The following is a 19,344-nucleotide window of genomic DNA, read 5'->3' on the forward strand; positions in this document are numbered from 1 at the left end:
CAGAAATCGTCACTTCCGCCTTCCCGTGCCTGAGGGAGGGTATCAGGAGAGGGATGGAGCCCCTGAAAGGCGAGGCTCAGGCTGCGCGGTCTCGCTGTGGTGTGCACATGGTTGGGTCCGTTTTCTCAGCAGTGGAAGGTTTAGTTCTTTTCCTTTGGCTACAGAAAGGGGCTGACTCGCTGAAACAGGTTTGGCTCACTGGATAGGACGTTGGTCTGTGAAATGAAAGGTCCCAGGTTCGATTCCGGACAAGGGCATGTACATTAGTTGCGGGCACATTCTGGTAGGGGATGTGCAGGAGGCAGCTGATCGATGTTTCTCTCTCATCGAAGTTTCCAGCTCTCTATCCCTCTCCCTTATTCTCTATAAAAAAAATCAATAAAATATATATTTTTTAAATGTTTTAAAAAAAAAAAAAAAGGAGGAAGGAAGGGGCTAACTATCTCGATTTCTGTGCACATGTCCCTTCACATAGTCAGAGTTCATTTAAAATAAGTGAAAATCCTGCCGGCCAACACTAGGGGACACTCTCACCCTAGGTAAAGCGCACATCACATAGGGAAGAAGGCTGCAAATTAAAACTTCCCTCGGCAGCCTAAAGCTTTCAAAGAACTCCAAAAGGAAAACAACCCGCCTAGAAATGCCAGCCAAACACTGAGCATTAGCGGAGAGGATGAAAGTACAGAAAACAAGAAGGAAGGGGCGGAGGGGGTCCGCGTTAGTAGGAAGCCTTCATGTTTCTAATTCCAGAAGCCTGGCCACACAATGGAGAACTGGGACCTGCTAAGAAACAAATGGCACTTGCTTTTCAAAGCTGCCAACAAAAACCCACAGAATGTCAAACACATTTGGGTTAAATCTCCTTTCAAAACTGTAGGTTTTTATTTCCTTCCTTCCTTCCCTTAACGCTCAATAGGAAGTGATTCAAATGCCACACAAACAGAACGGAAACCCACGGCTTTAAAAGACTCTGGCCATAGAATGAAAAAAGCTTCTCCAAATGACTCATCTTTTTACACCAAAAACCGCAGCCCTTCTCAGCCCTCGCCATATGTGGAAACACTGAGATTGGGAGAATGACTCAGTGCACAGAGAAACAGATGACAAGAGACTGAGAGCCAGCTCCTCGGCACCCATGGACCCTCGGCCCTGGGAAGGGGCCTCGGCACGCCCCGCGGACGACGAGCCGCCTCTCACTGAGACGGGCAGCGAGGGGCTCCCCGGGGCTCCCAGCCTGCGGGCCAGGCCTACCTTCAGGGTCTTCACCGCCACCGTGAGGCTGTACTTCTTCCACACGCCTTCGTACACCTCCCCGTACTGGCCGCCACCCAGCTTGTGCTTCATGGTGATGTCGGTGCGCTCCATCTCCCACTTGTCGTAGTTGGGGGACACGCCGTAGACGGTGGGCTTGTTGCGCTTGGGGGCCGGGTAGTGGAGAGTGGTGATGAGCCCGTCTGCCACCGTGGAGTGATGATGGACCAACTCGGCCAAAGTGTTGAAGCGGCTCTCAGAGGAGACGTAGAGCTGAGGAAAGAGCCCACAGAGTAACTACAAACTCAATTCAATGAACCAGCTTTCTGAGCCCGAATGGATGCATAGCAAACCCTCAGGTAAAGGGCTCCCGCCAGGACCAGAGCCACCCAGGCTATCGCTTACCTCTAAAGCAGAAAGAGGCAGTAACATGCCCCCGGGCCTCTGCATCTGCTCCTAAGTGAAGTCCTCCACCTGCCTAACCCTCTCTGGTACGTGCCTGGTTCTCTCGCCATCCTGAGGCCTTCTCTGACCACCCGATCTAAAGCCGGCACCCAGCACTATCACATCCCGTCTTACTCCTCTGCACCGCTCACCACTAACTGATAATTCCGTCTTATCTGCTTGTTGGTTGTCTGTCCCACCTGCTAGAATGTCAGCTACATGAGAGCAAAGCCCTGAAATATCCATTTTTATCCTGTTTCCCAAGTTGAGAACAAGAATGAGCACAAAAATAGGTACTTGATAATAGCTGTTGATTATAGTAGTGAAGGGTAGAACTTTAAAAGTACTGCTTGGGTAGAAAATATTTTAAAACCAGAGGTCCAGTGCACGAATTCATGCACAGGTGGGGTCCGGCCAGCCTGTCCCCCGTGGGCCGATCGATGGGGACCGACTGGGCAGGCTGGCTCGGGGAAGGGACGTGTGAGGTTGGCCAGCTGGCCCCGCCCTCTGGTTGAACTCCTGAACTCTCAGTGGAGGGGACAATCTGCATATTAGCCTTTTACTATATAGGATAAGAATGCTTATTAAAGCCTATCATTATTACTTATAATTATATAATTATCTAGAACTAAACAGTGATCAGAGATGAAAATTACTAAACAAAGCATAAATGTCCTCCTCATTCCTACTTCCTGGATTTGGCCAAGTAAGAAGCATCAGAGACCTAGCCCTGCAAGGCCCAGCAGTGGGTCCCCCGTGGTGTGCTGGTCAGAGCTCTCAGGAAGAGCCAGGCCTCAGGGCTGCACGGGCTTCCCCACCACAGGAAGTCAGGAGCGGCTTTCAGACACCGGTACGTGCGAGCCTCTCTCTGATACGTGCAGCGGTGAGCAGCTGTGCAGGGAGCTGCCCCACCAGGAGTTCTCTTCCAGACACAACAGAGGTGGGGGAGGCAAAGGAAGGAGGCGGAGGGCAACCATGTGGATGGTGACAGCTATCTTTTTTCTTCTCTCCGCTTCAGTGATGTGATGAGGAAATCAATTCCACATTAAAATCCCCACAGAACATGTGGACTCCAGACATATAACTGAGTCTACTGGCTCACGGAGGCCAGCCCACGATCCTGAAGAAGGCAGAAAGAATACTCAAAATCACAACTAGGTCATAAGACTTGCTCAAATTGCAAAGGAGTATAAAGGAGGAATGAAGATTTGGAACAGTGATGATGCCTGGGGCAGGAGAGAGAAAGTCAGCTGTAGCTGTAACATCTTACTACTTAAATGGAGAAAGGGGAAGAAAAAGCCTGAGCACACATGGCAGGGCCAAGGCCTGGCTGTGGTTATGGTAGACTCCATTTCTTTCTGTATGCTGTAACACCAGACAGTTAAAATACTTTAAAGGAAAGAAATACCAAATATACTAGTACAAATTGATCCCTTCTACAATCCTCAACAGAATATTAAATAAGATTCATTAACAAGGAGATTTTCTTTTTTTGCGCTTAGGGAGATAACATAAACGAATTGTTAAAACTAAGGCAAGCCATTGGCATACCTTAGCTTATAGGTTTATAATTTATAATCTTTTGGTAGCAACTCTACAAAGATAAAATTCTGAGCAATTCAGGAATTATCCAGAAAGACTCCCCAGGCCTGGGGAGCTTGTCCCTCTGTGAAGGCAGGACCTGAGAGGGTAAGGAGGCCCACCAGAAGGCCCCATTTTATGCCTGAGAGCGCCTCGAAGTGGCCTTCTCCAAGGACATGCATGTGACACGCTCAGGCCTGAACAGATGCCGTGTTGCAGGGGGTAGGGGAGCACAGTCAGCCTGCCCTCAGCATGCACAGCACCATCAGTGCTAGCCCCCACACAAGTGCAGTTCACAGAGACCCAGTGGACTTAAAGCCCACCTCGCTCTGGAAAAGTCTGCCGGGCATGCTGATGCTTGACTTCAGGTTGTGATGCTCTGAGTTCTCCTCAGCTAAGCATACAGTGCCTTCCCTACTGAGCAATGGCGAGGAGAGAGAAAGCCGCTTCGAGAAGGCACTCCCTGGACTCAGAGAACCCCCACCTTGGAATCACGGGCACAGCACAGGCAGTCACTTGGGAGCAGGCGCATTATCTACTTCTCTGCCTCAGCTCCGAAGGAGTGCTCCCCAACCCGGAGTGCTCCTTCCATTGCCAGATGCCAATGGCTCCCCAAGCCCCCATTTATGTAGAATCTGTCCTTGGTCTCACTTGGTTCCCTCACAGGCTCCTCCGTTAGGCATTTCAGAGTTATGGGATCTCTCGATGAATGGACCAACTTCACCCTTTTCAATAATTAAACGGTGCCTCAGTTCATCTTTCAACATAAAATTTATATACCGACACTTATTAAGTATTAAAATTACTCTTCCTTCAATGCACTGCACAGCCTTCTTCTAACAGTCAAGCAGTCTGCTGGCTTCTCTGATTAATTCTCGATTTTTAGCAGCTTTTGCTAGTGAACTGGGTAATCTCCATCAGGAATGCATGGCACGTGCAGAGAAGAAAGTGAGTTAGCATTATGAATGGCATGTCATTGTGCTATGCAGCGGTTACATAAATGCTCTGGGTGCTCAGCCAGGGCTGGGCCTCTTCCTCATCACACAGGAACATGAAAGACAGGGCTTGTCAAAGAAACTCAACAGGAACGACTTTCCTCCCCACAGCAGCTCACAGGCTTATGAGAGCTTAGCCCGGTGTGCCCTTGAGCTGCCTGACCCTGGAGTCCCGCCGCAGGTGTGCTGTGTGCAGGCTCCGGGCCAGGAGCGCCCTGCCCAGAGCCCTCACATACCAGCAGGAGGTGGAATTAAATAATTGAGCAGCGCTCAACAGTGCTCCCAGGCTCCTCCACAAGGGAGGGGCAGCCGAGTTAGCAGGCTCTTCACCAGGATGTCTGCACCTGCCGAGCCTGTCAGGGGGCATCAAATCTCAAGAGTCTAGAGATCACACATTGGCCCACCCTGCCACCTCTGCTAAAGCCTAAGCCCGAATGCCACTCCAGCAGACTGAGAAAACACCTGTCAGTGGGCATCTCTTCAAAGACAAGACTCCATCACGGGCTGTGAGAAGTGGTGGGACCTGACAGGGGCACTGCACCGAAGTAACGTGAAGTCACAACCGGAAGAACTGAGGAAGACTTGGAGGGGGTGGTGAATAAGAATCAGTCTTTAATTCCTCATTGCTGGCAGAGCATTACAAATTGTGAGGAAGCTGCCGAGACCAGTTTGGCTCAGTGGATAGAGCGTCAGCCTGCGGATTGAAAGGTCCCAGGTTCGATTCCAGTCAATGGCATGTACCTTGGTTCGGGCACATCCCCAGTAGGTGGTGTGCAAGAGGCAGCTGATCAATGATTCTCTCTCATCGATGTTTCTAACTCTCTATCCCTCTCCCTTCCTCTCTGTAAAAAATCAATAAAATATGTTGTTTTTTTTAATTGTGAGGAAGCATGGAAGATGACATCCAAGTCCCAGAGTAGCTGAGGATTTTAAGCTGTCAGACTAAGGCAACAACGGTGACGCAGTCTGGTGGGACCCTTTCAAGAGTCCAGCTCCAAGGCCCCCCACTCCCAGGCCTGGGCTCTGGGTCCTGAGCTGGTGGCCCGGGCTGGCTGGCTGTGACTGCTGCCGAGAGCTCAGAACACGGAGAGGCTATCCGAGCCAAGAGGGTGGAGACAGAGAAATCCTCTGGAGCCTTACAGAAGAATCTTGGAAATTCCGTTGTTTTCTGAAGATCAAGAATTAAACCTATTCAGCCCCAGGCTGTCCCTCCTACCAACCTTCCATTTTCTTCTTGGAAGTCCAGGAGGGACTGCAGCAGAGCTCGGCACAAGCAGCGTGTCAGTGCCCAGAAACACGGTCTTGAGTCACCCGATGCCTCTCTGTTCTGATGCTGGTCCACGCATTCCAGGATCAGGACCCCACCCAACCAGCCTCCCGAGAGGAGCCTCCGCAGATGGTCTGCCAGATGACCCTGTGGGCCAAGGCGCCGCCAGGAGCAAACAGCTAACGGGAGGGCTTTGTCAGGGAGGGAGAAGGGCAGGAGGCCTAGGCTTTGATGAGCTGCTCAGTGTGGGTAGTGCCTGATCAATGAGCTTCCTGTGCTGCACCTGGAGTGAAGGAATCCCTGGCACGCACCAGCCTTTAGACCACATGTGTCAAACACAAGGCCCGAGGGCCAAATCCGTCCCGCCAGGCCTTGCAATGTGGCCCGCACCGCGCTGTCATCACTGCACTCCGCTGCGTTTCCATCACAATGACAGTTTATGACTGTTCAGTAAACCATTCGGCCTGCGATTTAGGCTGGATTTTAGATTTTGGCCCCTTCTCTGATTGAGTTCGACCCCTACTTAGACGGAGGGTTGTCTTCCTCGGCTAACTCTGAGTCTGCAAGTCATGCATCCTACACATCGGCCGTGCTCTCTCCCTGTGAGATGTCAAACTAGATCGTGCCTGCCTGCAAGGGTGCTGATTAGACATCCAGGGAGAACAGACCACTACCCTGTTCAATACGGACCTCAACTGAGGACCATGCGGCATGGCTTGCCTCGGAAGCAGCCCGGATGGGAAACAATGTGCAGGAAATCACCTCCGTTAGGTGCAATCTACTGTTCTGACTCATTAAAAAGGCACCCGTGGTCTGAAGGCAAGGTTTCCGAGGGCCTGCATCTGCAGACTGGAAGGACCAGCCCCCATCTGGGCTAAGTCCCGAAAAACCAGCTGATGAGACTGATCTCCAGTCACACATCAACAGACTATGCTGTCCGCCACACAAACCAGAGCTGGCCCGAAGATGTCTGCCGTGATGAAAGCATCAGAAACTGGCAGGAGGCCTTTGGTCAAAGACTTTACCACATGCAAAAGAACAGGCAAGAACATTAACTATACATACATGTGTATACACTACATACACTTGTATGGATGGCACAAATGAATGGCTAAAAAGATTAAGAGGAGGGGACTAGCCCTAGCAGACATTAAAACATTATAAAGCACTACACATTAAAAGTCTGGTATTGGCACATGTACAGAAAGACCAATGGAAGAAGAGCAAGAGGTCAACAGACCTAAATATATATGTAAACTTGGTGTAGGTCGAATATGTAGGAAAAGATGAACTTAGTAAAAGGCATAGGAATCATTCAAAATGTGACACATGCATGTTAAATGTAACAAGATATCAGCTTTACCAATCAGAGAGATGTTTCTACAAGTCTGCTAGCGTGCTCTGAGGAGGGTGAGGAAAAGCATGCTCTCGTATACCCTGCTGTAAGAAAGCACATTTGTACAATCTCCCAGAAGGCAAGTGGGTGACATCCACACAAAGGTACATGCACACACCCTTCCACCAGTTCTAGCAACAGCTTGCATAAGCTCTGCTGTACTCAAAGTAGTACGTGCAGTGTTTCCCCAAACTGCGCTAGGTAAGACTGAAAACAACCTCACGGGCCACCAGCAGGGACTACTTAAACAAACGATGGCCAGCAGCTCGGCATCATCAGGGAGGAGGAGGCAGCTCTAAATGTGCCGCCATAAACATCTCCAAAGCGTATTCTCAGGTGAGGTGAGAAAAGCAAGATGCAGAACACTGCACTATGCATCGTTTATTTTTCAGATGTGAACACATATACATCAGGGAACTCTGGGGGAAACTGGTACAATGTTTGCCTCTGGGTAGGGTGCTAAGTTAGGAGACAAAATTTCTTTTCATTGTAATTCATTTTTTTCAAACCATGTGCATGTATTACATATAATTAAGAATACAAACACCATCTGGACCCACGCCAATTCATCTATCTACACCACATGTGTCAAACACAAGGCCCGAGGGTCAAATCCGTCCCGCCAGGCCTTGCAATGTGGCCCGCACCACGCTGTCATCACTGCACTCCGCTGCGTTTCCATCACAATGACAGTTTATGACTGTTCAGTAAACCATTCGGCCCGCGATTTAGGCTGGATTTTAGATTTTGGCCCCTTCTCTGATTGAGTTCGACACCCCTAATCTACACCCTCAACGACTGAGCGGACTATGGGGTTGCAGACTAGTTCCATCCATTAATCTTGAGCAAGAAATGTCATCCCTCTGACCAGCCATTCATAATGCAAAAAAGCAGATTACAGCAATACCTGTCCGGAAGACTGAGTAAGAGATGAAATGCCCCAGCACAGCAGGAATTCGTTAAGTGTTCATTCCTCTCTTCCCTGGGTGGACTCTTAAGAACTCTTTGTATGAAGATGACAAACCATCTTGTACATCAACCTCTTTACTAAACTAGTCCGTGTTTGGAAATCTACAGGTATGTGACCCCGTTTTTGTATAAGAACCGTGTCTAGACACACACATGATGTTCTCCATAGAAAGAAGGCTGTGGACCAGACTTATTTTGGGGAGTGTCTATTAAGGTGGCTTTTGATTTTTAAAACATCCATCTTTATCTAAACTTTCCTCACTGAGGATAAATTACCATCATAGGAGGTTTGTTACAAAAGAGCCTTAATGTAAAAGGTATGTACGAATCCCGATAGATATTCCACTTATCTTAGGAAACTGCTAACTGCCAACAGTCCAGCAGGAGCATGAGAGAACCACACCAGCCCTTATAGTAACATGTGATTGGTCCTCAATAGAGTCTTTCATAGGGCTAATAAACTGATACCTGTTTACTTGAAAGCTTCTTCAAATCCCTTCTTGGTTGAGTTTTGTTGCAATAACTATCAACCCAGCCATCAGGCCCTCTGGGTTCTCCTGGCCAAATAACCCTCTCCCCTGCCCGTCAGCGCCCCCTCGGGGCCCACCTTGCCATCGGAAGCTGTGTTGATCCTGTAGTGGTACACCCTGCCTTCGTATCGCAGCGAGATGGACCTCTGCCCGGGGCTGCTCTCGCTCTCCCGCACCAGGAAGCTGCCGTTGATGCCGCTGCTCAGCAGGTACTCGGCAGCGTTGCGGGACACGGGCCCGTGGTACCAGGAGTGTTTCTCCAGGCTGTTGACGGGTGTGATGTAGTTGCTTGGGACCCACCCTTGGCCATTTTTGGTTTGGGCTTCACACCATTCCCCATTGTGATTGTAGCCTAAAACCCGGAGCTTTTCACCTTAGAAGAAGAGAAGCAAATCAGACACATCAGCTTCATAGGCAAATTAGCTCATTCTCACTTAATGTTATATGATTACTAAAAATCTCCAAATTCCTACATACCTATTTCATTTCAACAAGTCCACATAAATGTATGCATTCTAAGTGTATAAGAGCACATTTTATATGAAGTTTCCTGTTTGTACTGAAAACTGAGATAAACATAAAGCCTCAGATTTCAGAGCTCTATTATGTTTTGTTTACTCAAGTGCCCTAAAACAAGAAGCTTTTTAGGAAGAAAAAAAAAAAAAAAAAACACCCTTTTTTTTTTTTTTTTTTTTTTTTAAGTGTTTTGCCGGGTTGTTGTGACTCAGCAGTTGAGCACTGACCAGGAACCAAAAGGTCACTGGTTCAATTCCAGGTCAGGGCACATAAAAGGTTTTCAAGCTCCATCCTCAATAGGGGATGTGCAGGAGGCAGCTGATCAATGATTCTCTCTCATCACTGATGTTCCTATCTATCACTCTCTCTCCCTTCCTCTCTGAAATCAATAAAAACTTTTTTTAAGTGTTTTTCTGTGTCTGATCCGCCTTTTTCAGTATAGAAGAAGGCAAGATCTTTTGTGAAGAACTACTACACTAGAACTCCTCTCAAGAGAAGTGCCTCTTTTTTGGATATCTCGGCATTCCAAACTTTAAATCTGCTCTTTTAATCAGCAAAGGGTTGAACAATCAAGCCACAATTTCACCCAATTTCTGGCTCTTGCAACTACCACCTCTACCCACAGGCCTTTACCTTTAGTGATACTGAGAGTGTTGTCCCCACTGGCCACAAAATCATACAGTGCAACAAAGAGGTTGGGGTCATTTTCACTGGGACCAGCGAGAAGGTTTTCCTTGGAGTTCCAACGAGCTGCTTCGCTCAGACCTTGGGGCTCGAAGTCAGATGCTACTGGCCTTTGGAGGGCTTCTGGAAGAGAAATAGGGAATAGAATAAATTTTAAAAAATAATTAAGGAAAAATTAATTTTATTCTCATGAGCAAAAAAATATATAAAAATCTGTTATTTCCAAAATTATACATTCCTAATTTATTTTGTTTCTTAAAGTAAGAAACACCTGTGCACTTCACATGTTAAAAGAAAGGTGGTGTAAAGAATGGACTCTTCCTTTCCCAAATCTTGTGAAAAACACTAAGTATTTGCATCCAAGGTGGAGTTCCCAAGTAGCTTCAGCCATTTAAATGCACTAATTCAAAACGAACTGGAAATAATCCATCCTCATAAGTCTGCTGCTTATGCTTTAGTATGGAGGGCAAGTTTCTTGCTTTAAAACGTTCTTAAGTTTACAAACATATGCACAAACATATTTAAAATCAAATATTACAGAAGGGCTTATAATGAAAAACAAACATTTTCTATCCACTCTCCTTTACGCCTGGAGGCAACGGCTCTTTTTCTGGTCATCGTTTCCATCTCCCTAAACGTAAGCTGCTTCACTAGAACCTGCGTCCCCGCCCCACCTCTTCTGCGCTAGCCACTACTGTTAGCTTTGTATTTCCAGTATTTGCACCTTTCTTTCTTTTCCTACCAGCTAGAGACAGTGTCCTCCACTATCTACTTGGTAAGCTATGCTAACACCCCCGCCTTCCTTCCAGCTTCCCTCACTCTGTGCTCACTCTGCAAAGAGCCTTCTTTCCTCTTCCTTTACCCTGTGAAAGGCAGCGTGTCTTCTCTTCTGTAATAACACTCTCATGCTTTGTCTGCAGGTAGATTCTAAAGGTTGAAAACCAATAAACATCTCTTAATAGTTTACTATTAGTCACTACAGTCAAATAATTCATTATTTTCTCCTAAGTTTCTTCCTGCCTTTCTTTTTCTTGAAGTACACTCAACCGCTCTAGAATTCCTGTGATGATGACAACTATGCACAAGGGTTCTTTGAAACCAGCAAATCTACTCCAAGTGGATCTTAACAGTTGTAAGGATATTATGAAATGAAATATGAATACTCATTTAAGGAAACAACAATAAGAAATCAAACTTAAAGGGGGGGGGGGGGGATTCCAATTTGAAAGAAAGATCTACCACATACTTAAGCCATACCCAAATGGTAACAAAACAAAACCATTTTCATTTCCTCTCTTTATGGATTTAGAAGACATCCAATACCTTTTCTTGGGCAATAACACCCATCTTGAGAATAGGCCTGTCCTAGCTGGTTTGGCTCGGTGGATAGAGCGGCAGCCTGCAGACTGAATTCAGGGTCCTGGGTTCAATTCCGCTAAAGGTCACATCTCTCTGTTGCGGGCTCAATCCCTGGCCCTAGTTAGGGAAGGGGTGGGAGGTAACCAATCAATGTGTCTCTCTCACAATGATGTTTCTCTTTCTTTGTCTCTCCCCCTCCCTTCCACTCTTTCTAGAAATCAATGGAAGAATATCCCCAAGTGAGGATTGAGAACAACAAAAATAAGAATAGGCATTGATTCTTCAGCATTCACTTAAAAACAAAACAAAAACCCTCTGGAGGCACCCAGGACATCTAAAGGGACTAAGCTAAACTTCCAGAAACATGACTGGAGAACTTTCAAAACTGAACATTCTTTAATAACTCTCTGGAATAACCCAACAGAATGTAAACGAAGGCCTTTCAATTCTAGCTTTTGTATACAGACTGAAGTAAACCTTCAGGAATTTTCCTAAAAGAATGCACCCCAAGTTATGTCATTACTATGCTTGGTAATTTCATCTTATGAACCACAGGGACACATCATTTAAAGGAAGAGGTCTGGATGTGGAAAAGGCTCAGTGAAGTGTGAGGCGCAGGTGTGACCTGCTGAGTGTTTACACTGGCTCTAAAAGTGTGTTTAGTGCCATCGTGATGAGGGGTTGATCAATGAACAACAAAAAGCTCATTAAAGCAGGGAATTATTATTTTTTATTAAAATATGTGACCTCCACTCCCGACTGGAATATGCATCAGTTTGCTTGTCTTGGCTACAGGGCCAAGGCCCAGCCTTTCTGTGTGGATGTGCACTCAGAGTTGGGAGCTGTCTTCTTCGGTACGTCCTTCCTGCAATGCACCGCCTCACCTCCGCTCACTGTCCTGCAGGCGGAGGGAGAACTCAGAGCCATTCACTATGTACCCAGTACATCCCTTCCAATTTCCCGCCGGCGCCTTACTCGCCTTGCTTCTAGTCCAGTAGCAATTTTATAAAAGTGACCCGCCTTTACTGAGTCTGTCTACTCTAAAGCATTCATTTTCATAGAAAGAATTACCGTTTCACATTTGGATTTCACTGGTTTCATATTAACCAAGTAATTGAAACAACAAGTATCTAAACAACAACAACAACAAAACAGTTCAGAAACACAACTGGCTTTGGTGTGGCTGCAACTCCAGGGATTGCAGTGCTCCCAGCAGACATTGGGGCATGACAGTCTTGTATCTGTGCCATGGCAAGGGTAGTTGAGTGCAATGGTCAATTCAGCAAGTCAGTTAAGTGGAAGCAAAAAGAACGTCTACCATCCTATAATAAAAGGGTAATATGTAAATCAATCCAACAGCAGAACGACTGGTTGCTATGATGCGCACTGACCACCAGGGGGCAGACGCTCAACACAGGAGATGACCCCGGTGGTCGGTGCGCTCCCACAGGGGGAGTGCCGCTCAGCCAGAAGACCAGAAGCCGGGCTCACAGCTGGCAAGTGCCACAGGGATCATGGAAGCCTCTCCCGCCTCCAAGGCCGTCAGACACCCCCCAAGGGCTTCCGACTGTGAGGGGCACAGGCGGGCTGAAGAACCCCTCCCGAGTGCACGAATTTCATGCACAGGGCCTCTAGTCATTATATTAAGTAAATTAGACAAAGGATGATTCTTACCACAAAAGAACTTTTGCATATCAAAAGAATAAGACAAATCCCTCCACTATGGAAAAATAGACCAAAACCATGAATAAGCAACCAATGGACACAGACAGTAAGGGGGGAGGGCATGAAATGGGGAGTGGGAGTGGCTGGAGAGAGGTCAATGGGGGAAAAGGAGTCTTATGTAATATTCTAAACAATAAAGAATTTAAATTTAAAAAAAAAACATGAATAAGCAAGTCACAGAAAACAAGTTACCATTAAAATGGAAAGCGGGTTAACTCTCTAGTAGCCAAATCCTCCATTAAACTGGCTGGTACGTTTTCTTGAGGCTAACAGTGTGAGACTTCAGTGAAACAGGCACTCTCACGTTATGCTTGTACTTGGTGCAGAAACTGCTGTAACATTTTAGAAGGCCAATTGGAAATCTGAACCGAGTCTTTTATAAAATTCTGTAACATTTGTCCCACCTCTAGGAATTTATTCTACAAGAGCCATACAATGATCTATAGAGAGTGATTTTTAAATAGCAAAACATAAAAGTACAAAATATTTATCAACACAAGATAAGTTAGTTTGTGGTCCCATCCATAAAATAGAATCTTATAATAATATAAGCCTAATATATTGGGTCTAGTAATAATAAATGTCGTTTTTTAACATTCGTTTATCTTGCTTGGCGTTGACTTGTATTGACATAACCTTCAAACACGTGGTATCTACAGAACGTGTGAAGTGCAATTAACAAGTTTTGCTTGAAAAAGTTTGTGTTTGGTTTGGTTTTTGTTGCAAAACTAGGGCTAAGAAGATGGCGGATGAAGAGCATATTCGGCACTGCATGCTTTACGAGTTCCAAATAGGAAGAAAAGCAAGTGAGGCTGCAAAAAACATCTGTAGTGCTCTTGGTCAAGATGCAGTTAGCGCCAGAAAATGCCAGCGTTGGTTTGAGAAATTTCGCGAGGGAAATTTTTCGTTAGATGACAAGAGTGGTCGAGGCCGTGTGTCCAATTTTGATCAAGAAGCTCTTCAAGCTCTTTTGGTGCAAAATCCTCAAATTACCCAACAAGAGCTTGCGACAACTTTAAATTGTTCACAAAAAACAATTTCCAATCAATTGCGTGCACTTGGCAAAGTCCAAAAGTTTGGAAAATGGGTTCCTCATGAGTTGACCGACAACAACCGTAATCAAAGAGTCACAATTTGCAGTTCGCTCCTCTCTCGTCAAAACCGTTTGCCGTTTTTAGAGCAAATTGTTACCGGAGATGAAGAATGGGTGCTGTATGTTAATTTGAAAAGGCGACCTCAATGGTTGGACAAAAATGAGGCTCCGCAGCCCATGCCAAAACCTGACTTGCATGCGAAAAAAGTGATGTTGTGTGTTTGGTGGAATTTTAATGGAATTCTTCATTATGAACTTTTACCATCTAACCAAACCATTACAAGTGCAGTGTATAGTGCCCAATTGGAAAGGTTAGCCCAAGCTTTAAGAGAAAAAGAACCCGCGCTGATTAATCGGAAGGGCGTAATTCTTCACCACGATAATGCACGACCGCATACTGCAAGAATCACTGCTGAAAAACTGCGCCAGTTGGAATGGGAAGTTCTCCCTCAACCTGCATATTCTCCTGATATTGCCCCTTCCAATTACCATTTGTTTCTTTCTTTGCAAAACTTTCTTCTTGGAAAAAAATTTAATGAAGAATGCCTCAAAAATGCATTGACCGAATTTTTTGCATCAAAATCCCAAGAATTTTACAACAGAGGGATTAAAATGCTTCCTGAGCATTGGGCACAAGTAGTAGAAAACAACTGCAACTATATTGTTGATTAAATTTTGTTGTATTGTTTAAATAAATTCGATTTAAAGTATTAGAAAACGACATTAATTATTACTAGACCTAATAGTAGGTCCTTGGGTTACATCAGAGATCAGTTCCTACATTAGAGATCCGTTCCTAAGGCAAGACATAAGGCGATTTTCACAGTAAATTGGAATCCACCTACATAAGCACCTACGTCATCACATGGAGCACATACACAACAGTAATGAAGTGAAACTAAAATTTTTTTTAAAAGATAACAATTCCTGACCTTTACTTGTCATAAATAAAAAAAAAACAAAACATAAAGCACATATGTACATACATCGAAATGATGGAACTTTTTTTAAAATAAATAAATGGGAGATGGCGACGTAACCACATAACAATGAAACGATGTATGTCGAGGACTGCCTGTATGCTAAGTGTCTGGTCGGCCATTCAACCAATTGTTCCGCCCAGACTTCGTGATCCCCAAGGACCAGCAGGGAGCCGAGTCCGATGCAATAAACAAAAGAGCCTTCTCCATGCTAGCATGGACTCCTCCCACCCACGCCGGCAGCATGGGGGAAGAGAGAGCGAATTTCGCCCAGTCCAGGGGTTTTACTCCGGTCGGTGGTGATGTCACTGCCTCGGCTAACCCTGATTGGTTTGGTGAGGGCTAGGGATAACTCCGCCCTGCGGGGCGGAGTTGGGAGCTCATCCTCGCCCCGCTCTGCCCTCTCACAATCAAAACATAATATGCTAATAATATGCTAATGATATGCTAAAGGTGCTAAACCACTCGATATGACATACACTGACCACCAGGGGGCAGACAGTTGACAGGTCAACCAGTCGCTATGACATGTACTGATTACCAGGGAGCAGATGCTCTGACCAGTAGTTAGCTTGGTGCTGGGGTCTGGCACAAGATGGGCCCTGGAGCTCTCCTGCAGCCCCTCCGCCCTGCAGGCCCAGCCCCCATAGGCCCCCATGGGGGTGGGCTGGCCAGATCCCACCCGTGCAAGAATTTGTGCACTGGGCCTCTAGTATACTCATAAAGCCGTTCAAAATATTTTTGGAGAAAACTGAGAAAAGGCCAGAAGGAACCAAACTAAAATGTGAACAGCAGTTAACTCAGGGTAGTATGTTAACAGTACCATTAAAAGTAGTTAAAAAGTGCCGAAACCGGTTTGGCTCAGTGGTAGAGCGTCGGTCTGCAGACTGAAGGGTCCCGGGTTCAATTCCAGTCAAGGGCATGTACATTGGTTGCGGGCACATCCCCAGTAGGGGGTTTGCAAGAGGAAGCTGGTTGATGTTTCTCTCTCATCGACATTTCTAGCTCTCTATCCCTCTCTCCTCTGTAAAAAATCAATAAAATATATATTTTTTAAAAGTAGTTAAAAAGTGGTTAATTCAGGGTAAGTGAAATTACAAACATTTAAAATTTTCTTTAATTTGTTTCCTAGTATTTTGGATGTGGATTGTTTTTATCATCAAAAAACAATTACAAAAATAAGAAAAAATCTATAAATAGAAGCCAGCTGATGTTTATATAATTGATAATCTAACATTAAAAAGTACACTGAGGGAGGAGGGCATCCTCTCAAGTTGTCCTTAAAAAGTATTTGCTCGTTTCCCTCTTGTGTCCCAACCCCATGGCCATGAGCACACAACCTTGGCAGACCAAGCCCATACAGGAAATTAAACCGAAGTCATGAATACAGTAATGCTTTTCTTTTCAAATGCCATTTGACCTCTTCTATCAAGCATTCTGCAGCATCTGGATTTGATCAAAGAAAGTTACATAATCAGGGGAAGTGGCCTGGAAAGCACCTGGGACAGGCAGAACACAGATACCCAGGGGTGAGTGTCGATCTAAAGTATGGGTTAAAGAGGGGCTGTCCCTAACACAAAGACAGATGCGGGAATTTCATGTGAAGGGATGAGGCCTTTGTCAGGAAGGAAAGGGCCTCCCACCGTTTTTTTTGATTCAACAGGATATGAGGAAATCCAAGGCAGTCTCTCCATTTTCCTCTCTAGTTCTTGCTCCATTCCACAAATTGATGGCCAAAGCCCAAAGGGAAGGACTGCTCATGCATGCCTCTGGATCGAGACACTGCAGCGTGGCCACAGTCCAACCCCAAAACCTTCCAGTCAATTCCCAATCCAGGCTGATGTCAAAATTGACTCACAATGTAGAAATGCCAAGTTCCTTGCTTCATTTCATAGTGAACTATGCTCGTCAACCTTAAAAATGATTACGGCTTCCAAGGCCAAAGTTGCAGAATGTACTTAAATCTTCCTTGCTTAATACATGAACTTTCTGTCAGTCTCCCTGTCAGGAAGTTAAACCCCCTAAAGATGCCCAAAACAGCACCCCTCCTCCGTCCTCCCAATGGATCTTTCGGCTATTGTTAAATCTTGGGAAATAAAAGTTTACCATCGGCTATTATTCTTGGGTGTGTGTGTGTGTGTGTGTGTGTGTGTGTGTGTGTGAACATTTTCTGCAGCATCCTTTCTGGGTCATATTTATTTATTTTTAAAAATATATTTTATTGATTTTTTTTATCGGGAAGAAGGGAGAGGGATAGAGAGTTAGAAACATAGATGAGCTGCCTCCTGCACGCCCCCCCCCCCAAACTGGGGATGTGCCCAAACCAATGTACATGCCCTTGTCAATGTACATGACCGGAATCGAACCTGGGACCTTTCAGTCCGCAGATCAACGCACTATCCACTGAGCCAAACCAGTTTCGGCGGGACGTATTTATTTTAAATACATTTAATATTTGTATCATCAAAAGTGCCTCTCATCACATTTAGAAGTCTACTGTTACTTCACCATAGTGTTAATGAAAAGGTTTCCATCATCAACAAAACTCAGGAAAAGTAATTAATCAGCCATTGTAAGCACCAAGAATTATGACATCTACAAACCTCTAGAAAGGTAGCGTCCCAACTCAGAGAATATCAAACTTTTGGAAACGCCACACAATTAATTCACTGGGCCTGTGCATGACTAACTGGGTATTCTAAGAAAATGGGTTGGGTCTTTAAAGTACAAGTTAGATAGTTTGATACAAAAGAATCCTTTCTTCAAGTTGTGAGTCACTGATCAGAAATGTTTACAAAAGATGCCCTGATATGGCATATCTGGTCTAGACTTCCAGGCTGTGCCGCTGACCCAGGGAGAGGGGGTGGGGGTGGGGGGGACAAACGGAAGAGAAGGAAGGGCTCATGAACTCCAGGGCCTGGCGAGGCTGCTTCCCAGCTCCGATGGGAGGGGAGACTGCACCCCAGGAAAAGCCTCCCTGGGAAGCTCTCCGCCTTCCTGTGGCCACTGAGCCCACGGCGCCGCCTCTGCAGTGCCCCTAGCAGTCCTTACTGCCCAGAGGGCACGTCACCAAGTCAGAGCTGGGGAGGGGAGAGGGGGCAAGGGTGTCAGATGTGATAAGCATTCCCTTTACTTTTACTCACATTCAGTTATTCGCCCATGTTGCTTTATCCCCATTTCCTTTGTGGGCCCTTCACTATTATCCTCCAGTTCAAGGAATCTCTGTAATTTAAAAATCTATAAAACAGATCCTTCAAAAAAGAGGGAAGGCTTCGTGTTTTATTTCCTACTCTGTTCCAACGGATGAGATCATGCTCAGACTATGCTCAAGTCAGTTTGTAAGTCTCACACAACTTTTTATAAAATGAGTTTAGAGGAAAAGTATTGTTTCCCACAATTTGAGCTTGATGAAAGTAATTTTATCTGCAGTATACATGGCCCTTTATTTTGTCATTTACACCCTCAGAGCAGTTAAAATTATTTTAAAAACAAACTTATTAGCTAAATACAGCCTTGGCATTAACTTCCCAATCTGAACAAAAATGTCCCAGCACCCGCAAACACGTGTCAGCAGCTGGGAGCGGGGCACGGCACAGAGGCTGGGGGAGGGGAGGAGAACGACACGCGGTGAATAAATAAATATGCACAGGCCTCGGAGCACAAGTCCAACAAGAGGACAGTGCTGCCTGAGGAGGAACGTGTGAGAACACAGACACCGGGGTCAGGAGCTGCGAGGGGCTAGGGAGGAGGTGACCCTGAACAAGACCGAGCCCAGCGAGGGAAGCAGGACTCGCAGGGACCGGAGGCAGCCTGACCACCAGGGCCACTGAGGGGGCTGTGCTGTGCTGTGCGTGGACCCTGTGGTGATGCTGAGGGACTCCTCTTCACAGTCAAGTTTGCAGATGCACAGAGTAAGGATGAAGCCTTGCAAAGGAAACAACTATATTGAAAGAGTCCCCAAAGCTTTTTTAAAATGTCTCATAGTGCTTTTTATTAATATATTTGGTATATGCTTCTTTATTAACACATTAAATAACAAGATCCAGTGGTAACTACTTTCAGTTCCAAGTAGTGGTGAGTGTAAGTAATAATCAAAACTGTTATATAATATGAAAATATCTGATTTCTACTGGTGACAAAGTCACAAGCACTGCTAATATTACTGTAGTTTGTCTTGTAACTTCTTAAAAATGAAATACTAATTTTCAATTAGAGGTTAGTAAAATAAGGTTTAATATTTTTCTATCCAAGAACAAGAACCCTGAATTCTGTGCCGGAACCCAAGGGCCTTCTGGCTGACGGCTCCAGCACTTCAGATTTGGTTCCGTACAAGCCCTGCCACCTGACGGGGAGGGCCAAGAGAGAAGGCTGCTACCAATGACCAAGGAATGAGAAGTCCAAATTATACTATTTTCTTTCCTAAATAATGCTGTTTTGTCACATTATAGGCAAAAAAATTAAACAATTTTCTAGAGAAATCTCCTTTAAAAGGCAAAATTTTTTTAAAAAAATCATTTAAATTAGCCTAAGACACAAATATTTCCCCTGGAGTCT

General features: G+C 45.5%; 1 protein-coding gene across 3 annotated transcripts in view; it reads right to left on the minus strand.

Annotated features, from left to right (window-relative positions):
• The window catches only part of ABL1 (ABL proto-oncogene 1, non-receptor tyrosine kinase), an 85,985-nt gene that overhangs the window by 16,954 nt on the left and 49,687 nt on the right, over positions 1-19,344 (minus strand). For all 3 annotated transcript variants that reach the window (XM_036416068.2, XM_036416070.2, XM_036416071.2), the window contains exons 2-4: positions 9,583-9,756; positions 8,511-8,806; positions 1,252-1,524 (exon numbers count right to left, since the gene is read on the minus strand). In XM_036416068.2, the coding sequence (XP_036271961.1) occupies positions 1,252-1,524; positions 8,511-8,806; positions 9,583-9,756 (743 nt within the window). The remainder of the gene's footprint in view (positions 1-1,251; positions 1,525-8,510; positions 8,807-9,582; positions 9,757-19,344) is intronic.

This window comes from Pipistrellus kuhlii, unplaced genomic scaffold, assembly GCF_014108245.1.
Source record: "Pipistrellus kuhlii isolate mPipKuh1 unplaced genomic scaffold, mPipKuh1.p scaffold_m20_p_53, whole genome shotgun sequence".
NCBI classification, from domain to species: domain Eukaryota; kingdom Metazoa; phylum Chordata; class Mammalia; order Chiroptera; family Vespertilionidae; genus Pipistrellus; species Pipistrellus kuhlii.